Source organism: Ochotona princeps, chromosome 16 (genome assembly GCF_030435755.1).
Source record: "Ochotona princeps isolate mOchPri1 chromosome 16, mOchPri1.hap1, whole genome shotgun sequence".
Classification (NCBI taxonomy): Eukaryota; Metazoa; Chordata; class Mammalia; order Lagomorpha; family Ochotonidae; genus Ochotona; species Ochotona princeps.
Genome location: NC_080847.1, coordinates 29876772 through 29895219, shown reverse-complemented (window position 1 = coordinate 29895219; position 18448 = coordinate 29876772). Strand labels below are relative to the sequence as shown.

Sequence of the window (18448 nt, the reverse complement as noted above, 5' to 3'; positions counted from 1 at the left end):
GGGAGGGCACAGCCACACAGCCTTGGATGCCCCCCGTCATAGGAGGCTCCAGCCACAATCCCATCCAACCCAGCCCCAGGGGGCACACACCATTTTGCCAGCATCTCTGAGTACAGGCCACTTTCTCCTCCCCACCCTGAGAAACTACCAAGTTCCTGTGTCTCCTGGCCGTGTGCTGGGAGACTGTTTGGGGGGATCACTCTTCCAAATGCCATTTTGCTGAGGGCAGTAATAGCAGAAGCATAAACCAGAGGTGGCTGATGGATGAACTGTTGAAAAAAAGTGAAAGCATCCCCAGGGGAGTCCCTGATCACAGGCCTGGCTGAAGGTCTTTTGTTCCTTCTGCTCCTGTGCCCAGGGACAAGGGACAAACACTTGGACTGCCACTGCTGCTTCACACCCAGCAGCCTGCTGTAGGGAAGCCCCAAGCTCAGGAGTGGCCTTTGCCATGATCTAAACTGGCTCCCCAAGAGGAATCCCTCGTCCTGGGCATGTTGGATCAAGAAGAAGCTATGGATCCTGGTGCTCATGCCACCATGCTGTCCATTGTTGGCCTCCGCCTGGGGTGTGGCCTCAGAATGCTGGTGGTCCAATAGCCTGTCTCCTGCTCAAGCCCCACCCCTCCTGATTCTGATGGTCATAGCAACGGAACTAAACAAAAATGTAGCCAGCCACCAAGCATGAGCGGACACAGCACTGCTGAGGCTTCCAGAAAAGCTCTGAAACCATTAGCCAAAAGCTGGGAAAGCTCCCTGCAAACTCCAGGGAGAAGTGAGTTCAAGTCCTTTCCCAGAGGAGCTCAGCCAGCAGGAAAGGGCTCCTGGTGGTCTGTCGCACGTATGGGAACTGAGTGTGACTCTGGCACATCCCAATCCCACAGAGGCAACTTCAGGGGCCAGAGCCCTATGGAACTGTCTGGCGCTGATGGTGTCAAGGACAGAATGCCAGTTCTTCAACGGTAGGAAAGAAAGAGAAATCTATGTGACGTTTCCCTGACCCTGCCTGAGACCCAGGCTACAACGCTGACTTGGTCTTTCCTGCCCTCACAGACATACTGTCTTTGGCACACTTTCTCAGCCACCCCTTTGATATCTGCAGGTGGCATGCGGGAATCCCAATGCACTGTTTGTCTTGAGAAACTGAAGGGGATGTTAGGAATTGGAATTGGGCAGCTTAAGCACCTGCCCCAGATGCCACCTGCAGGGGCAGAGGCTCCCAAAGTGATTCCAGTGGGTGACCTCCGTGCTCCAAGACACAAGTTCAGTGCTTTTCACTGCCAAGAACAAACTCACCTGTGAACCCTTGTCCAGCCAGAGACCCAGCCACCAGTTACTGAAGGTGCAGCTGCCAATCATGAGGAGGAAGAGGGAGACTGCGAAGAGAGAGAGGAGGTATCCTGCAAAGAGGGGAGCCAGGCGGGGTTACTAATGCCAGCAGGGGCAGAAGTGGCCTGTCCTCCATCAGGACTCAACCCCCTGGAAAACCCACCCTCCACGGGAAACTCAACACCCATGGGAAGAGGGCCTTGAACCTGGGGTACCACCTTCTAGGCTAATAGAGCACTGTGAGAACAACTTTTCCATCTATTTGGAAAATGTGCCCACCTGCCATCCTATGGTAACCACCAGCACACATTTTAATAAGAACTCAATACTCTAAAAACAAATCAATGGGGGCCAGTGTTACGGTGTGGCGAGTTAAGCTGCCACCTCAATTCCAGCATCCCATATGGGTGCCCGTTCTAGTTCCAGCCACTCCATTTTTGATCCAGCTCCTTGCTAATGTGCCTGGGAAGGCAACGGAAGATGGTCTGAGTCTTTGTGGTCCTGTGGGAAGACTGGAAGGGCTGCCTTCAGCCAGCCCAGTCTCAGCTCTTATGACTACTCAGGGAGAGAACCAGAGGATGGAAAACCATTGTCTCTCCTTCTCTGTGTCACTCAGCCTTTCAAATAAACAGATCTTACAAAAAATTAACCAATACGATGTGAAAATGAAGCATTTCATCAAAAAATATATCAAGAATATACCAAAATGATGGAGGACAGACTAGGGACGAAGCTGCAGGACCGCCTTGCGCACCGACATTGCATCTAGTGTGGATGGCAGGTCATAAGCAGACTGCCATTGTAGGCGATGAAGAGAGTGTGAGGGTTTGAAGAGCCATTGCCAATGCATGCTGCTGCCCATCTGGCTCCCAGAAGATAGGGGCTGCCAGCTTCAATATAGATGAAGGATGATTCCATTTAAAAAGTCCTATTATCAGTCTTAAGTTTTTAAAGGGAGAAAAATAAAAGCCTCGATAAACAGCCCCAGCGGTTGTAACTGTTGAGGAAATCATAAACTTGTGAACCCAGCAATTTAAGAAGGGATTGTTGCTCCATGTAAATGAGATCAAGAACCTCCAGAAGCCTTAATGTATGTGTGGTACGTTCTCCAGGTCACCGTGCCTTCCTGAGACGATTCGGTCTGGACTAGCTGATGTGCAGGAACTGCGAAGACAAACACGGGTCTCAGGTGGTCACTGCCAGCTGGGTTCCTGGCAAGACTGGCAGGCCCTCCACACCCCTATCCCCAGAGGGCACGAAGGACCCATCCTCCCCCATGCTCCACTCGTTCAGGTTGCCAGCACACCTGCGCTCACTGCACTATAAATGAGCTCTGGGAGGTAGGCTTCTGGTCTAAATCAAATGCCTACTGTGTGCTCAGGACTGTGGATACTCCCCCTGTTGTCTTGATCCATTTCTCTTCAAAACAAAGCAGTGGATGTGAGCATTGGCTCTGCAGTGTCCACAGTGAATGAGAACAACCATGGATTGAAAACATTTGGGAATGGGCTGCCACTGCAGTGAAGTGGGTGAAGCTGCTGCTAGCAACGCCAGCATCCCATGTAAATCCTGGCTTCAAGTCCTGGCTGCTCCACTTCCCGTTCAGTTCCTTGCTAATACTCCTGGAAATCAGCAGAAGATGGGCCCTATCACCCACATGCAAGCCCTGGATGAGATTAAGCTCCTAAATTTGGCTTAGTCAAGCCATAGCCATTCATTGCTGCTGTTTGGAGAGCAGATGAAGAGTTTCTCTCTCTCTTTCTCTCTCTCTAAAAGATTATTTTTATTGGAAAGGCAGATATACAGAGAGGAGGAAAGGCAGAGAGGAAGCTCTTCTGTCCAATGATTCACTCCCCAAATGACCATCACGGCAGAGTTGTGCCGACTCAAAGCCAGGAGTCAGGAACTTCTCCCAGGTCTCCCCATGTGGGTGCAGGACCCCAAGGCTTTGGGCAGTCCTTGACTACTTTCCTAGGCCACAGGCAGTGACCTGGATGGGAAATGGGGCTGCCAGGATTAGAACTGGGTCCCATATGGGATCCTGGTGTATTCAAGACAAGAACTTAAGCCGCTAGGCCACCGCACTGGGTCCTCTCTTTCTCTTTTTCTCTCTCCTCCCTCCTCCCTTCAAGTGAATAAATGAATGAACTCTTTAAAAGAGGAGGTGGGGAGTAGAAAAAGGAAGACAAAAACTGGAGGCAAGTCATCCACTGTGGACAACCAGAGCTTAACTCCATGCATAGGTAGACAAACAGAATACGGCAACAGGAACATGAGGTTTTTGCACATCGCTGGCCACTGGGTGAGGCTGTTATCTGTGAGGGCCCAATTCCCTGCACTTCAAGCCAGAGTTACACAGGCAGCTCTCAGGGAGAGCACGCAGGTTGTCATAGTGGTTGGCAGTGGGGCTAGATGCCCAGCTGGAGTGGCAAGCATACCCACATGTTTCCTACACCTTGAACATGAAAGAGGCCTTTTCTGCCTTCTCAAGCTCACCCCCAGCAGAACTCCTTAAGTCAGAATGCAGTCCCCACTGATAAGCATAAGAGCCAAGGCTGGGAGCTGTCCAGACAATACTGGATTATAGTACCCTTTGGCATACGTGTGGGGCAGACCTGGGATATGGCCAGGCTGGGACAGTCCACAGGATCTACTGGCAGGTGAGAGCCAGGATAGGTTGCAGGACAGACTAAGTTCAGCTACAATACCTGCCAGTTCACATTAGGGCCAGAACTCAGGGCAGGCTGGGTGGAACCAGGCTGTAGCATCCACCAGAAAATGCTGAGGCAAAGTGAGCCATGTCTGACTGGGGTTACAACATGCACCAACAAATATAAGATCCCAGGCCAGAGGAGTCTGATATGAGGGTCTCAGGGGCTCCCCTGTTGGGCTACTGCTCCCATTGGTGAGCTGAGACTGGGGGTAAATCAGGCTGGGCATGGTTAAAATACCCATCGGCCTACATATGAGTTGGGTTTGTGGGAGAGCCGGGCTGGACTAGGACACCACATTCACAGGCACACACAAGAGCCAGAGTAAGTGCTGGCTGGTTGGGCTTTGCCACAGCGTCTGCTGACAAGTGCTAGGACTGGTTGCAAGTCATATCACCTGAAAATATAAGTTCTGGGGCTTGGAGTGGGCTTACTGGGGAAACTGTGGGCACCCGCTCTAGATTGCAGCTCCCACCTGTGAGTAGAACCAGAGCTAGAAACAGGACTGGCTGGACAAAACAGAAACACTCACCAGCATACATGTGGGTTGGACACTGGGGTCGGTCAGGCTGAGCTAGGCAGCAGCACCCATTGGTGTGTACAAGAACCAGATGGGATACGAAATGGACCAGACCAGTCTGCTGTACATACCAGGGTATGTTCCTACTGCACAGGAACTGGGGCTGGTGGCAGACCTGGGGCAGTTATTGGCGATCTCTCCAACTAGGCTACAATTCCCACTGATGTGCATGAGGGTCAAGTGTGTGGTGGGCAGGTTTAGACTGGGCTGCAGCACCCATTGGTTGGTGTATGAGATGAGGCTGGGAACAGAACTATATCAGGTGACAACAACCATCAGTACATATGTAGGCTGATACAGGTGATGAACTGAGCCAGACCCTGCACTGGCGGGCACAGACAAGACTCAGGTCTGAAGTCACCTAAGTTGAGGTTTCTTGGGGGACTCCCCCAACTGAACCACTGGACTAAAATTCTGACCACACGGAAAAACACAGGGTCTGTGGTCTGATCATTTAGTGCATGTATTGGGACTGGGCTTCCCCAATTGCTGATGCCTGTGAAATGGACAGCATGACCAGATGTACATGCGGTCATCACAGCCAGCTCATTGAGAACTACAGAGGACATTAGGTACTATGTCAGAGGATGGAGAGCAGAACAGGTTGGACAACTCTCCTGGCCAAGCTTTGACAGCAAGTATCTGGGCAAACGGACACACTAGGGTGGACTATGTCAATCAATGTTTCTTGAAAATATTTCCTCAACCTTCCCCAGAACTATCAAAACCACTTAAGTACCCAGGGAACATGCTCCACACTGGGGTTCCTAGGTTGATGTTAAGTGGCTGTTCCCCATCCCTGGGTACTGATGTAGTTTGGCTGCTGGGAGTGACCCCAGCCCTTCCTTCCCTGTTTTCCTCCAGACACAGGAGGAAAAAATAAATTGGAAGCATTTGTCTTACTCCCTTCCCCCCAAGCCTTGATTATCCCCACCCTGATCAGTGGTCCACATTGGGCATACATCCTTCTCAACTATATAGATACTTTTAAAAAGAAAAAGGATATGTAGCAAACACACACATACAAGGCACCCTTCCAGGTCAACTGCTGCATGAGCTCCTGGGGCCATCCCTGCGGTAACCCCACGTCCTCCCCTGCACTGCCCCAGGAGAAGGCCCAGGCCTGCCACATTCTCATGAAAACAGCATCTCAGAGACACAGCAGTGCTGTCTGAAACAGCACCAGGCAGGTAGGGCTGAATGCATGTCTTCGGCCCCTCTCTTCCACCAAGAAACAGAAAATGTCATTCCAATGCAGACGCACAAACCAAGCTTGGCTTTATAAACTGAGTTAAAGAGAGTTGGACCAAGGCTTTGTGCACCCTGCCACAATGAGGAATGCATCTGTACCTCAAAGGGGCAGCTGCCTTGAGGACTCAGAAGTTCCCTGCCCAGGAACCTGGTGCTCCTTTGAGAAACTCTCAGCCCAACATCTGCTCATTGTGTCTCCCACCAGGACTGGAAAACCAGGGCAAGGCATCAGTGTGTGGGCAGTGCCTAATAAAGGGCACCCTGCAGAGTCCATGGCACTGGGCAAACCCCACAGCCGGCCCACTGGAGCTCTCCTCGATCCCCTCTGCTGACCTTTGCCAGGCGCCCTGATGCGGGCGAGGTGGGCGGTGCTGCCTATAACTGGTTTCCAGGTATCCTCTCTCCTGCAGCTGTCAGCAGCTAGAATCACCCAGATGTTTATCCGTCAGTAACTCTTTCTCCAGAGCGCAAGTGCACAGTGTCCCCCTCCTCTCCAGAGGAGAATGAGTGGTAAGAAAACAGGGAGCTGTGCTGACTGCCCACAAGACCCCCATTACAGCACATCACTTCTCTGGCAAGCACTCACACCATTGCTGTCTTTCTCAATGCACCTGTGTTTGTTGTAAGCCCATTGAGGGTGACAAAGTTCAAGGCAGCAAAGACACACCTGAGTTTTAAATTCACATCCTAGCGTCTTTGAAATTGGGATGTGCCCACAGTCTGAGAAACATTCAATTGCAAGTGATTTTTCTCTTTCCTAAGCGGCGCATAAAATGATCAGGTCTTATAAAACAGGAAGCATTTTATACTTGATGAAATGGATCAAGTTGTTTGGATTTTTTTTTTTTTTTTTTTAGCCACACATCACTGAGGAACAGACTCCAGCATGGAAAATCACCTGCTACAGGCACTTTGAGGGCTGCTGAGCCCTGCTCTCTCAGGGTCAGGCCCAGAGCCCAGAATGGGAGACCTTGAACTATAGGGCAGGGATGAGGGGCAGCAGTGCCTAAGGAGTGCAAGAGGCAGCTCACCTGCCAGACCCTAGCCAAATTCCCTGCTCCTCTGGCTTCCCAGAGTGCCCTCAAGCTCCCAGCCTCAAACCCTCTGCCTTCTCTGCCTTCTCCCCACAATGTCCCCAGCACACCTCTTACACATCCCTGAAGGCCTCATTCAAAGATCGCCCCCTCAGTGAAGCCCTCCCTGATTTGTTACTCCCACTCCAGACCCTGTCCACAACTCCTACTACAGTGTCTCATTTGGCTGTGACCCCCTCCAGCCCATGAGATCCCACAAATGTGGACATTCCATCTCTCCACGCAGCCTCCCGTAACACTTGGCACCCAGTACTATGTTTGGAACGACCTCATCCCACCTCGATCCCATCACTGATCCAGGTCCTTTTTCATGCTCCCCTGCAGGGTAGGACACACGCCTTGTGCTGGCTTCTGCCTCTGAGGAAGCCCTGGCATTGCGTGATCTCTCCAACTGGTGCAGTGACTATTGCGGGCGTAGTTACTAGCTTAGTCACTGTACGAGAGCATGGATGGAAGCTGGTATGATGACATAACAGGCTAATCCTCCACCTTCAGTGCTGGCATCCATTACAAGCACCACTTCATGTCCTGATTGCTATACTTCCAAATCTGTTCCTTGTTCATAGCCTAGGAAAGCAATGAGCATAGCCCAAGTCCTTGGGTCCCTGTACTCATATGGGAGACCCAGAAGAAGCTTTTGGCTCCTGGCTTCGGACGAGCTCAGCTCATTGAGGCCATCTGAAGAGTGGTCCATCAGATGGAAGCGCTTTCTCTCTCTCTCTCTCTCTCTCCCTCTCTCTCGCTCTCGCTCTCGCTCTCACTCTCGCTCTCTCGCTCTCTCGCTCTCTCTGTAAATCTGCCTTTCAAATTAAAATAAATGTGTATATCATGGATGCTAGATACCTTTGACATCTCCAAATTCCAAGGTTGTTTCAGATTCTTTTGTTTCCTCTTTCTCATCTCCTGGAGCCAAAGCTAGGGTGAGAAATAAAGAGAGCTCTGGGTCCACGCAGGCACCTAGGGCAGCAGGAGAGCCGGGGCTGGAGCTCTGCTTGTACCAGCATCCTCACTGCTCCTCTGTGACTGGCTCTCCTTAAGGACTTCCACCATGGCCGCGTTGTAAATGTGCTCGGGGTCCTGGAGACAGAAGGAGATTCCTTCTGAGAGCTGAATGACAGCACCTCTCCGGTCCAGACACCAGGAGGCACAGCACCATCCACAGTCCCTGCCACACCTGCACACACACGCGCGCGCACACACACACACATATGCAGGCGCACCAGTGCTACCTTAAATTGCAAGCCTCGGAGGTTGTGGATCAGCTTGGCATAGCGTCCCCGCTCCTCCATTAACTCCTTGTGAGTGCCCTTCTCACAAATCTCTCCATCTTCCAACAGAATGACTTCATCACAAGACTCCAAGAACTGCAGAAGTAGAGGGGTGATTCACAGCACGCTTCTGCCTTGGGGAGGGACAGGCATCCCTGGCTCACCAGCCGAGGGGAATCTCACCACCATCATGCAAGGGTCAGGTGATTCTTAGCTGCCTGTGCTCTGTGGCAGAGTTAGAAGTCTTCACCCACCAGCCTCCATCCTTCCCCACTGACTGTGACCAGCCATAATAAGCAAATAAATAAATCTCAGTGCCAGCACAATGACCTAACTGGCTAATCTATCTACAAGCGCCAGGATCCCATATGGGCACCTGTAGTGTCCCTGGCTACTCCACTTTCCATCCCACTCCCTGTTTATGGCCTGGGAAAGCAGTGGAGGATGATCCAAAGCCTCGGGACCCTGCCCCTATGTGGGAAACTCAGAAGAAGCTCCTGGCTTCAGATCTGCTCAGCTCGAGCAGTTGTGGCCATTTGGGGAATGAACCAGCAGATGGAGATCTTTCTGTGTATCTTCTTCTGCCTGTAAATCTGCCTTTCCAACAAAATGATAATAAAAAATTATCTCCAGACATTGCCAACGGCCCCCAGGGAGGAGCCCTGATCTAGCACCCAGGAATGTGAAAGCCAGGCTTTGACATTCAAGGGGAAGCACATAGCACCCTCCTCCGCTTCAGCTGATAGTGGCAAAAGGCACGTGGGGAGCGTATGATGGCCCTCCTCAGCTGTAGCATCACAGGGCCACCTCTGACTGCAGCAGACCCTGATGCAGACCCCCAGGTAAGAGCCCACGGCCCTGGGCTTCAGCTGTACCACAGAAAGGGACCTGCATCTGCAACTGGCAGCCCGTCTTCTACCCTGAGTGCTTCTGCTTTGCTCACTGAAACTCCATTTCCAAGTCATTCCTGTGATCAAAGGGTTATGCCAAGAGGGGCTTCTTCATTCACTCTGGAAGGCGACAGAGGAGCTGTCTCCCTTAGGATCAACCTGTGGGAGAGCAGCAAGCCCCTTCCTGGAGGTGGGCAAGTGGCTGGAGCAATTTTTCAGATTTGGGTGTGACATTTTTAAGATGCTACAACTTAAAGAAGCATTTATAAAACGGGCCAGGGGCCTTCTCCTATACTGCAGCTTCCACCAAGGTCAGACCAACCTTGAACGTCCTTAAAAAGACCAAGAGGGAGCTGCAAGGAGTGATTGTGTGCCAGACAGGAGCACAGGTCTGACATCCTAGACAACTCCAGCCTTGCCACCTCCCTGTCCACTGGTACAGACAGCCCAAGCAGGAATGGACTGGTTTTTAATGTCCAGTGGAATCACTTCCTGACAAAGCCTCCTTCCAAAAAAACGAAATTCTCACTCCTGTAAATGGCTTCTTACTTCCGGCAGCATGGTCTGGTCTCTTACCTCCTCTTGGTCCTCTACAACCCCACAGGCCAGCAGGCAACTTCATCAGCAGCTGATTTTCCAGATGGGGAAACTGAGGCAGTACAGAGCCCATGGCAACCGCACACCCTAAGCTTTGCAGCTCCTGATAAGGTGGAGGTTCCTCTGGCCAGCCAGCCCCAGGTTCACTCAGGAGTGAGTAGGCAGATTTGAATGGCTTTGCTCTCAAACACTAGAATCTGCCTCCAGGCTGGGGATCCATGGCCTTCCAAGGGCATCCTTTCATATATCTCCTCAAGTACGTGGCAGAGCCCATCACCCAGCACAAGCACTCGGAAGGATCCAGAATAAAAGCAGCAGAGACAAGCCTGAGTACCCCCCACCACCACCACCACCACACACACACAATACAATGGACAACAGTGGGCCAGACCCAGAGTCTAGAGCCACCTTGTGGCTGCCTGCCTCTTTCACCAGACAAGAGTGACCTTGGGAAAGGTGACCTGCAGGAGGCTGTGGCCTGGAGCAAGGTTCCTCTTGCCTGGGTCACACTGCAGGTGGGTGGGTCTCAGCACCCCGAGGTTGTGATGCCCCCTCCCTGGGAACTCCCAGAGGGGCAGTTCTGACCCACATGAGTCATGGATGAGACAGGCCCCCTGGATCTCCAGGATCCCTGACAAGAGCTGGAGAGGAGAGGTCTGCCTCCCAGAGGGTGGTCGCTACAGCCTGGCTGGGTCACAACCATTCCCAGTCACCTCACCGGAGCTCCAGCAATTTCCTCCACCTTGCCCTGAGGACAGGAGCTCTAGAGACACCCAGCTTCCTGCAGGGTGCAAAGCCCACTCAGAGGAAGCCCAGACAGCACCCGAATGCAAACTGCAGGAGAGGGGTGGTGATGCCATCCTCCCATGTAAGGTGCCACTGGCCTCAGACCTGCCGGAGCTGGCTGAAAGAAAGGTGCAGTGTGCCTGCTTCTCCTGGTTTCCACTCTTCTCACTCACTGCCAGGTGCCCAGAGCTGAAGGAGGGGTCCCCATCTCCACCATACAAGCTAAGGTTCATGGATCCTAGTGGAGGAAAAGCCTTGCCCACACATCCCAAAGGCAGGGCTGGTGGAGGCTGTGCTCAGGACAGGCAGTGCTATACAGAAGCCAGACGACTGGGACATAGCCATGGGTGCCTTCTCTGTCTCCAGCTTCCTCCTGCCCTTTCTGAGCCTTGGATAGAAGAGGCAGCTGTACGCAGTAGACTCTCCATCCTGTCCCTTGGCCTTGTGGACCCTTGTGTGTCCCAGTCACCTGCAGCTGGTGGGTCACCAGGACAACCGTCTTCCCCCTGAGTGTCTTCCTGATGCATTCCTGAAATACGTGCTTGCCCACGTGGGCATCCACGGCCGACAGGGGGTCGTCCAGCAGATAGAGCTGACGGTTGGAGTAGACAGCACGGGCCAGGCTGATCCTCTGCCTCTGCCCCCCGGAGAGGTTCAGACCTCGCTCCCCAATCTGCAAACAAGGACACGGATGGTGGTGCTGCAGCTCTCAGGGGTCAAGAGCTTCCTGCCACCTTCACAGGACCCCAGACCCCACTGGACACTGGCAAAGGGAAGGTTCTGCTTCCTCTCCCTCCTCTCTGAAGCCTGGTGGGCCCTGGCAACCATGGCTCTTTCTGATGCTGATCGGTGGATGGGCACCTGGCTCTTGAGACCCTAACAACCACCAATACTCCACAGAAAGCCACATCTGGACCATCAGTCCCAGAGGGAAGTGTTGGTACACTGGAAGAACAGCGCTGTGAACCAGAGGCAACAGAAGGAGATGGCTGGGAGCAAAGGGACCAGGGGCCTTGCTGCTTCCCTGGGAAGCACAGACCACTTCCCCATTCCCCCCATACTAGACAGCATTGGGCTTTGCCCAGACATGACCCTGGTCTCCATGCTCATCGTCACATCCTTGAGACCTGCCACCATGCTGGGCCAGATGAGCATAGAAACTTTTTCCTTGAAAGATTGTAAAGCTTGGCTGCTTATTTCAAAGAGATTCTATCCAACTGAGCCCAAAGCACATCTTCCTTATGGTTCAACAAGGTGTTGAGCTGGATACCGGGCAGGCCACATGAGGTTGGGCAAGACAACACCCTAGGCAGAAGGAGTCCCCTTACAACAGGGGTAAGTACTGGCATGCATGCACAGTAATGGCACAAGGCAGAACTGACTTAGAGCCTGCAGAGGAGCACGAATGAAGAACTGTGCCAAGTTGCTTCAGACTGGGAATGCAGAGGGGGCTGGAGAGAACTTCCCCAAGGAGGAAAGCTGGAGTACAAACTCAGACGGTTGTAACAGTTGCGAGGGCAAGGACCCAGAGGCTAGAAGGGGCATACCCACTTGGGCAGGCAGGTAGAAGAACAGCCAAGGAGGGCAGCAGGGCTCAAGCGCAGGACTGAGCACCAAGCTTTGGACAAGCGCCCTGGGATAGCACAGGTGGCAATGCTTGGAAGTGCTCACTCCTTGGCTGAGCAGAACCAGGGAGACAAGCAGGAGGCCTTGAAACAGGTCTTCATGCCACAGCCGAGGCCCCTGCTTTTGGAGGGTCTGGCTAGCCTTGGAGGCGAGGAAAGAAACTTCACCAGAACATTTCCCAACATGCCAGACAAACTGAAAGTAGCCTCAGGAAGTGGGCTCTGTGTCACCCCTCGTGACATCCATCAAGGCCAGACACCTTATGCACAATGCAGGACGGGCAGAAGTTGGAATTGGTCCACATGGGCTGGCATTTCTCTGTCCTCTGGAGCACATGAACGCGCAGCAGGGGCCTGCTGGTCCCAGTCCTTTGGCCCTGGGCTAGGCAGCTACAGTGGGGTGGCACTCACCTCGGTCAGGTCCCCGTAAGGGAGGCTCCTCAGATCCGTCTGAAGGCCACAGACACGAACTGTGTGCAGATACCTGCGGGCATGAAGATCACGAGGCAGCAGGGTGAGCAGGACTCCCAGCACTGCTGCTTTGGGCTGCCCCAAAGGCACTACTGGGACAAGGGAGGTAGCAGCAAGGTCAAGGCTCACAGCTCCCTGGCCAGTTGCTCTGCCTTGGGTATCCCCTTGATCCCTGGACCTGATGCAGGGCTGACTTGGGGTCAGCCCTCCCCTGCCTGGCAGGGTTTCTTCACCCTGGGGAAGATGACATGCATACACCTGGACCCCCTGTAGAGGACGATGAAGGCTTGGACTGCTGGCTAGCCCCTGGTGGGGTCACCCTCATAAGCTGAGGTCCATGGGGACAGCCTTCCAGGGGACACAGGGCCACAGCTAGGCCAGGAGGAGAGAGTGTGGTTAGCTGAAGGCAGGTGGCTCAGAGCTTGCTGATTACAGAATGGCACCCCAATATCTGCCGAGAACACCAAGACCCAGCGAATGCCTCCTGAAAGTGAGGGAGGCTGGACAGGACCATGCTCAGACCCCTCAGCCTTCCTGGTCTGCTCCCCTATCCATCCCACATCGTCCACCATCTGGCTCCAGTCATTGGGGAATTTGACTAGCTTTGCTTTGGCCAAATTGCTGGGGGGAGATCCTGCAAAGTACAAAAGTACCTCCAGGGCCTTGGTGCCAAAGCCTTTGAGTGGCCTAACCACTCAACCCAGAGAGCAGTCAAGCCCTAAGAACTTTCCACACTAAAGCACCTAGAAAGGTAGAAGGTTCATATGCAGACCCCACATTGTGTGAAAAGCACAGTTTCTCCTTCAGCTTTCTCTGCATCCTAACCCCACCCAGAAAGCCCCACCACACTGTCTTCTGCTCTGACCACCTGGTATATCTAGGGGTGGTCCAGGCATGTGCCCCGGCTGAGCAGCTGCCAGGCACTTCTGCTGGGCCTTCCATTTTCTATCAGTCTTGATGTTTGATGAGCTGCCTTCCTTCACAGAGCCTGATGGATGCATTGGTTGATATCTGTATCCTTCCCCCTCAATGCATGACAATTTACACTTTGCAAAACACACAGTCCCAATGAGTGGACAGAGCAGCAAGGAAGAGGGCAGTCAGTCTGAGTCAGTGGTCAGAGGCATATGGCAGTACTCAACAACACCTGGAGCATATCCTGTGTGCAGACCAGGGAACAACTGTAGGACTGGAATACACAGGGACTGAGATCAGGGGCCATGGAATGAGAACAATGTGGTTCTGCATGCAGCTGGGTAGCCTTGGGCAAGCATCACCTTGACCCTCACTCTCCAGTCTAGGAAACTAGGCTGGCAACTCTTCACTGGGTTGTTGTGAGAATGGTTCCGGAGTGCACACGGACAGCCTTTAGTGCATTGCAAAAATCCCCACCAAGCGGGAGTTGGCAGTAGCATCCTTGCCTTGGGACTGTCTTCAGCAGCAACGCTCAGGCTGACCAGCGCCTCTCCTTTCCCTCATCAAGCTCCAGTTTAAACTTCCTCCCACCTCCCTCCTTCCTATGGCTCTGAAGCCACAATTACCCCCAAAATACCCTGCTTAAGACGCCTCATGGGAAGGATGCTTGGTCCATCCTCTAAAACCCAGTGCAGGGGCCACTCTTCCCTGATCTCACACCTTCTTGTGATCTTGGTGGCCACTGAGCAGTGCACGCAGTCTCCTGTCGCCCATGACGCAACATCTTCCTGGGTTGCCCTTCTCTCATAGCCTCTGGCAGACTTTAGCACTGAGAGGCCTAAGATGACTGTCCCCCGTTATGCTTTGCGTGGTACAACCATTTGGTAAATCAAGGGTGTTTTTAAAATTCCTGGGGGAAAGGGAGATGGAATGTTAAGTCTGCTTTACTGCAGAATAATATTGTTGAACTCCTTGCTCATGCAGATAATTAAAATGCATGAATTTCCAAAAATAAACCAGAATAAACATCTTTGAATTGTACCTTTTATGCCCCTTTTAGAAGCACCTTCATGGTTGCTCCCCAAACATCCTGTTGAATAAAGACCCCTGCTATCAGGCTGTTTCTGCAGACTAGGAAGGCATTCCATGGCAGGTGAAGGCAGCCAAGGCCAGGAGATGCTGAGCAGAGGGATTTGGCTGGTGCTCAGTACACTTGTACTGGTCAGACCTGCCTGCCACACCTGAGTGTGCTGGTGACAGGATGCCACAGCCAGGAAGGAGGAGATGAGGCAACAGGCCTCTTGCTGGGAACCCGCATCCTGGCCAATACCAGCCAGCAGGGCAGTGTTGCAGGTTCAGACAGTACAGTGAGGAAGTCCAAGCCACCCCCGGAGTCAACAGCTTGCTCCTGGGGTGAGCTGCATTTCTCTCTACTTCAGCATCATGGTGCCTGGAACAGCTCCTGGATGACTCCCAGACAGGCTTTTACAACAGGGACAGAGGACGCTAGTGTGTGGTGCTCAAGATGGAAACCCAAGACTGAGTCTGCTGCTGACTAGATTAGGTCTTGGCTGAGTCAATTTGCCTTTGTGAGCCTTAGATTCTCCACCTTGTTAAATGGGGAGGTAGTGCCAGGATGCCCCAGAAACAGGCGGTTAGAAAAGTCAGAGGAGACTGTGTTGACCCCACACCAAGCTTGGTAAAGAATTTCAGCAAGCTCTCTTCCTAGGGCTTCACATGCGATTCAAGTCCCGGCACTGAGAGCACACTCAGACCATTAGAACTGGAATGCTGCTTATAACATTTTCAGGACAATGACAATTCATCTTGGCAGTACTGACATCGATTATTGATGCCAAGGTAGATTCATTGCTGCTCATGGCTCCATAGTGTTGGCTACTCAGCCTAAAGCTACACAGTCAGATTCGCTTTCTCCCAATCAGACAACATGTGCCCTGTTCCCGGGAACCCGAGGACATGCAATGCCTGGCCCTGGAACTGGGTCGCAAGTATGCAGCAGGTGCTTTGCCTAAACACAAGGAACAGGAAGAGAATAATCAAGCATGGTCTGATGTACTGTCCACCTGCTTGAGCCACCCTCACCAAAGGCAACAGCACCTGGAAGGCAGCCCACCAAGCAGGGACATGCCTTATGCTTTCAAAGCTGACATTACCTTTGCTCATCATATTTTTCTCCAAATAGTATATTTTCTCTCACATTTCCATGGAAGATCCAAGCCTGCTGTGAGACGTAGGCCAAAGTTCCATTGACAGCCACGATTCCTTTCTGCAGCTGCATCTGGAAAAGCAGGATCACGTGACTTTTGGAAGCCAGACCCCAGGACTTCCCCACCATGACCTATGAGGTTCCATCACTCATAAGCACTAGTTATGAAGTGCAGGAGGGTTGACCAGATGTCCTGGACATACCCCACCCCCATATATACACACACATTTGCAAACACTGCAAAATGTCACCGTACGTTTGGGGATCTCAAAGTCAGATGGTTAAAAGTCCATGAAAGGAGGATTAGGGAGCAAGCAGCAGCGAGTCACGCTGTAGCATGCCAGCAGCAGCAAGATGCTCTCTGAGCAGCCAAAGGCACAGGGCTTCCTTTCTTCCTCATGTACTGGCTGGACTTGAACCTTGTCTGCCAGGCCCTGGGAAGCTTAGCACAGCCTGAAATGCTGGGGCTGGTGGCCCTGGCATGCATGCATCATCTCAAGGATGCAGCCTTGACTCAGTCACACAGTGGGTACCTCGCAAAGACACAGGCCTGGAGTGACCAGGGCTTCAAATTGTTCCAGAGGAGCGGAAAAACAAGTTTCACATGCAACACACTGTTACAGCCATTTGGAGATTTCTCTCTCCCTCCTTTCTCTTCTCTGTCACTCTGAATTTTAAATACATAAATATATTCTTAGAGGAAAAAAACGCACAAGCTTCTGTTTGTGTCCCTGACATACATAGATCATTAAGGAAGGCCCTACAAGGTTGGTGGACATGAATGGTGATGCAATGTTTGAAGGTATCCACAGCAAAGACCTGAAGAACAGGCCACAGATGTCAGGGTTGCGGCCACCCAAGTGTGTCTGCAGGTGGAAAAGGAGGCAGCCACAAGGCAGCCCAGGTATGAAAGGCAGTGTTACCATTTCACTGCAGCAATGGTTCAAGCAATAAAGAGCACCAGACTGGGAGAAGGGACACCATTAACAACAGCTTGAATATTCATAGCAACTAAAATGTGTAGAGCAGAGTCCATACACTGCCTTATGTGTATGTAAGGCACTGATGGCCAGGACTGGCACTGGGAATTACCCTGTAATGGATTAGTCTATGCAGTATCTCATTTAGCCTTACCACAATGCTCAATAGCCCTTGCAGGCAATAGGGAAATCTCATTTCATAGTCAAGTTTCAGAGAAGTGAAGCTGCTTGCCCAGGATTAAACACTGAGCATACAGCTGAGCTAGGTGAACAAACCCAGGCAGATAGGGCTCCAGGGAATTATCCTGTGTGTCATCGTGGTGAAGGGGCCTGTTGCCACCACAGTCTCATGGTAGATGATAGATTCCACTTTCTCTGAGAAGTTTTAAAAAGATGCGCAAGTCTAGAGGAGGCAAATTATCCCCTGATATACATCAAAACTCTCCCAGAGGGAGCTGGCTGTGAAATAATGAGATCCCTGTGGCTGGAGGGATCACAAGAGCGGGTTGGACCATCTCCTGGCTTATCAAGAGCACACATGCTGGAAGGTGGAGAACCGAGCTGGATCAACTCTAATGAGCCTGCCGACTCCAGAATTATCACAGAGGCACAGTCGGAATCCCTGAGGTTGGCCAGCCCCCATGGCCGCCTCCATTCTTAGTACCGACTAGTTGAGTGGGGTCTAAAGAGGTGGCGTGTAGTGTAGCATGTCAAATTCCACCCCTCCTTCTGAGCCTAGTACCATTACTTCTTCAGAGGCTCCCAGCCTCATCCTAGCACTGTCATTCTCAACTTCCCAATCTGTTCTTGGGGACAGTAGAGAGAAAGAAGAAAACCTAGCATTTGTCCTCCAGAGAATTTCTCTTTCATTGAGTATATGATTTAGAACCCGTGAGAACATGGAAGCCTATGGATACTGGAAATGCCCTCACTCTTTCTCCTGGGGACACACAGCTTCAGGTGGAAAGAACAAGAGCCCAGGCTCCTGCATCTTCTAACCACAAGATCTGCAGAGAAGCCTGGACTGCATTCCTGCACTAGTGTGTTGACATTCACTTGGCAACTCCTTCACCAAGGCAGGCTAGGTTGAGCATCGGCTCTTGGCAGACACCAGGGCAGGTGCTGGGACCATGGAAATAAACAAGGGGAAAGACATAATCCACAGTCACGTTGCATCCCAGACCGAGCTGCCTTGCTGGCATTTCCCAATCTGTGCAGCCGCAATCACAGGAGGCCATGGATCCAAACATTCAGCTCTCTCTGACCAAGACGCAGCTCTAGGCAGAGAAGCGGCCACCACTGTGCACATGTCCTCAAGGTTCAAAGCCACAACTATGTTAAAAAGCTCAGAGGAGCTCTGAGCTGTCAAGTTCATTAACTACCCAGCCGCCAGCACCAACAATACACCCAGGATCCAGGGCAGCCAGCCCAAGCGCTGGTTCCACTGTCCTAACAGGTTGTAAATACTGCAGGAAGGGACTAGTTTGGTCATAGTGTTAACGTTCCACTTCGCAGCCCTCCCCATCAGGCTTACCTGTCCCAGCAGGGCTGCAATGAGGGAGCTCTTTCCACTCCCCACATTCCCGCAGATTCCTAAGACCTTCCCCTGGCAGAGAAAGAGACAATACACAGTCACCGCTGGAATTCTTTCAGGGTCCAGGACCAGAGAGGGGAATCATCCCCAACCTGGTGGGAACCAAAGCGGCACTGCTTGCTCAGTGGGGCACC

The 18448-nt window shown here is 52.2% G+C and overlaps 1 protein-coding gene and 1 long non-coding RNA gene across 12 annotated transcripts in view; one reads left to right on the top strand and one right to left on the bottom strand.

The window, feature by feature from the left end:
* ABCC12 (ATP binding cassette subfamily C member 12) overlaps positions 1-18448 on the bottom strand; it is a 62934-nt gene that overhangs the window by 23902 nt on the left and 20584 nt on the right. For all 11 annotated transcript variants that reach the window (XR_009246818.1, XM_058674696.1, XM_036492563.2 and 8 more), the window contains 9 exons: positions 18255-18326; positions 15688-15812; positions 12539-12611; positions 10972-11175; positions 8191-8325; positions 7960-8038; positions 7805-7876; positions 2400-2489; positions 1293-1396 (listed from right to left, as the gene is read on the bottom strand). Coding sequence is in view for 10 of the 11 variants with exons in the window: in XM_058674696.1 (XP_058530679.1) it covers positions 1293-1396; positions 2400-2489; positions 7805-7876; positions 7960-8038; positions 8191-8325; positions 10972-11175; positions 12539-12611; positions 15688-15812; positions 18255-18326 (954 nt within the window). In the remaining variant the exon portion in view is untranslated. The remainder of the gene's footprint in view (positions 1-1292; positions 1397-2399; positions 2490-7804; positions 7877-7959; positions 8039-8190; positions 8326-10971; positions 11176-12538; positions 12612-15687; positions 15813-18254; positions 18327-18448) is intronic.
* LOC131482225 (uncharacterized) lies at positions 1254-8534 on the top strand. The gene is made up of 2 exons (XR_009246819.1): positions 1254-1391; positions 8299-8534. It is a non-coding gene; the product is annotated as an uncharacterized LOC131482225 (long non-coding RNA).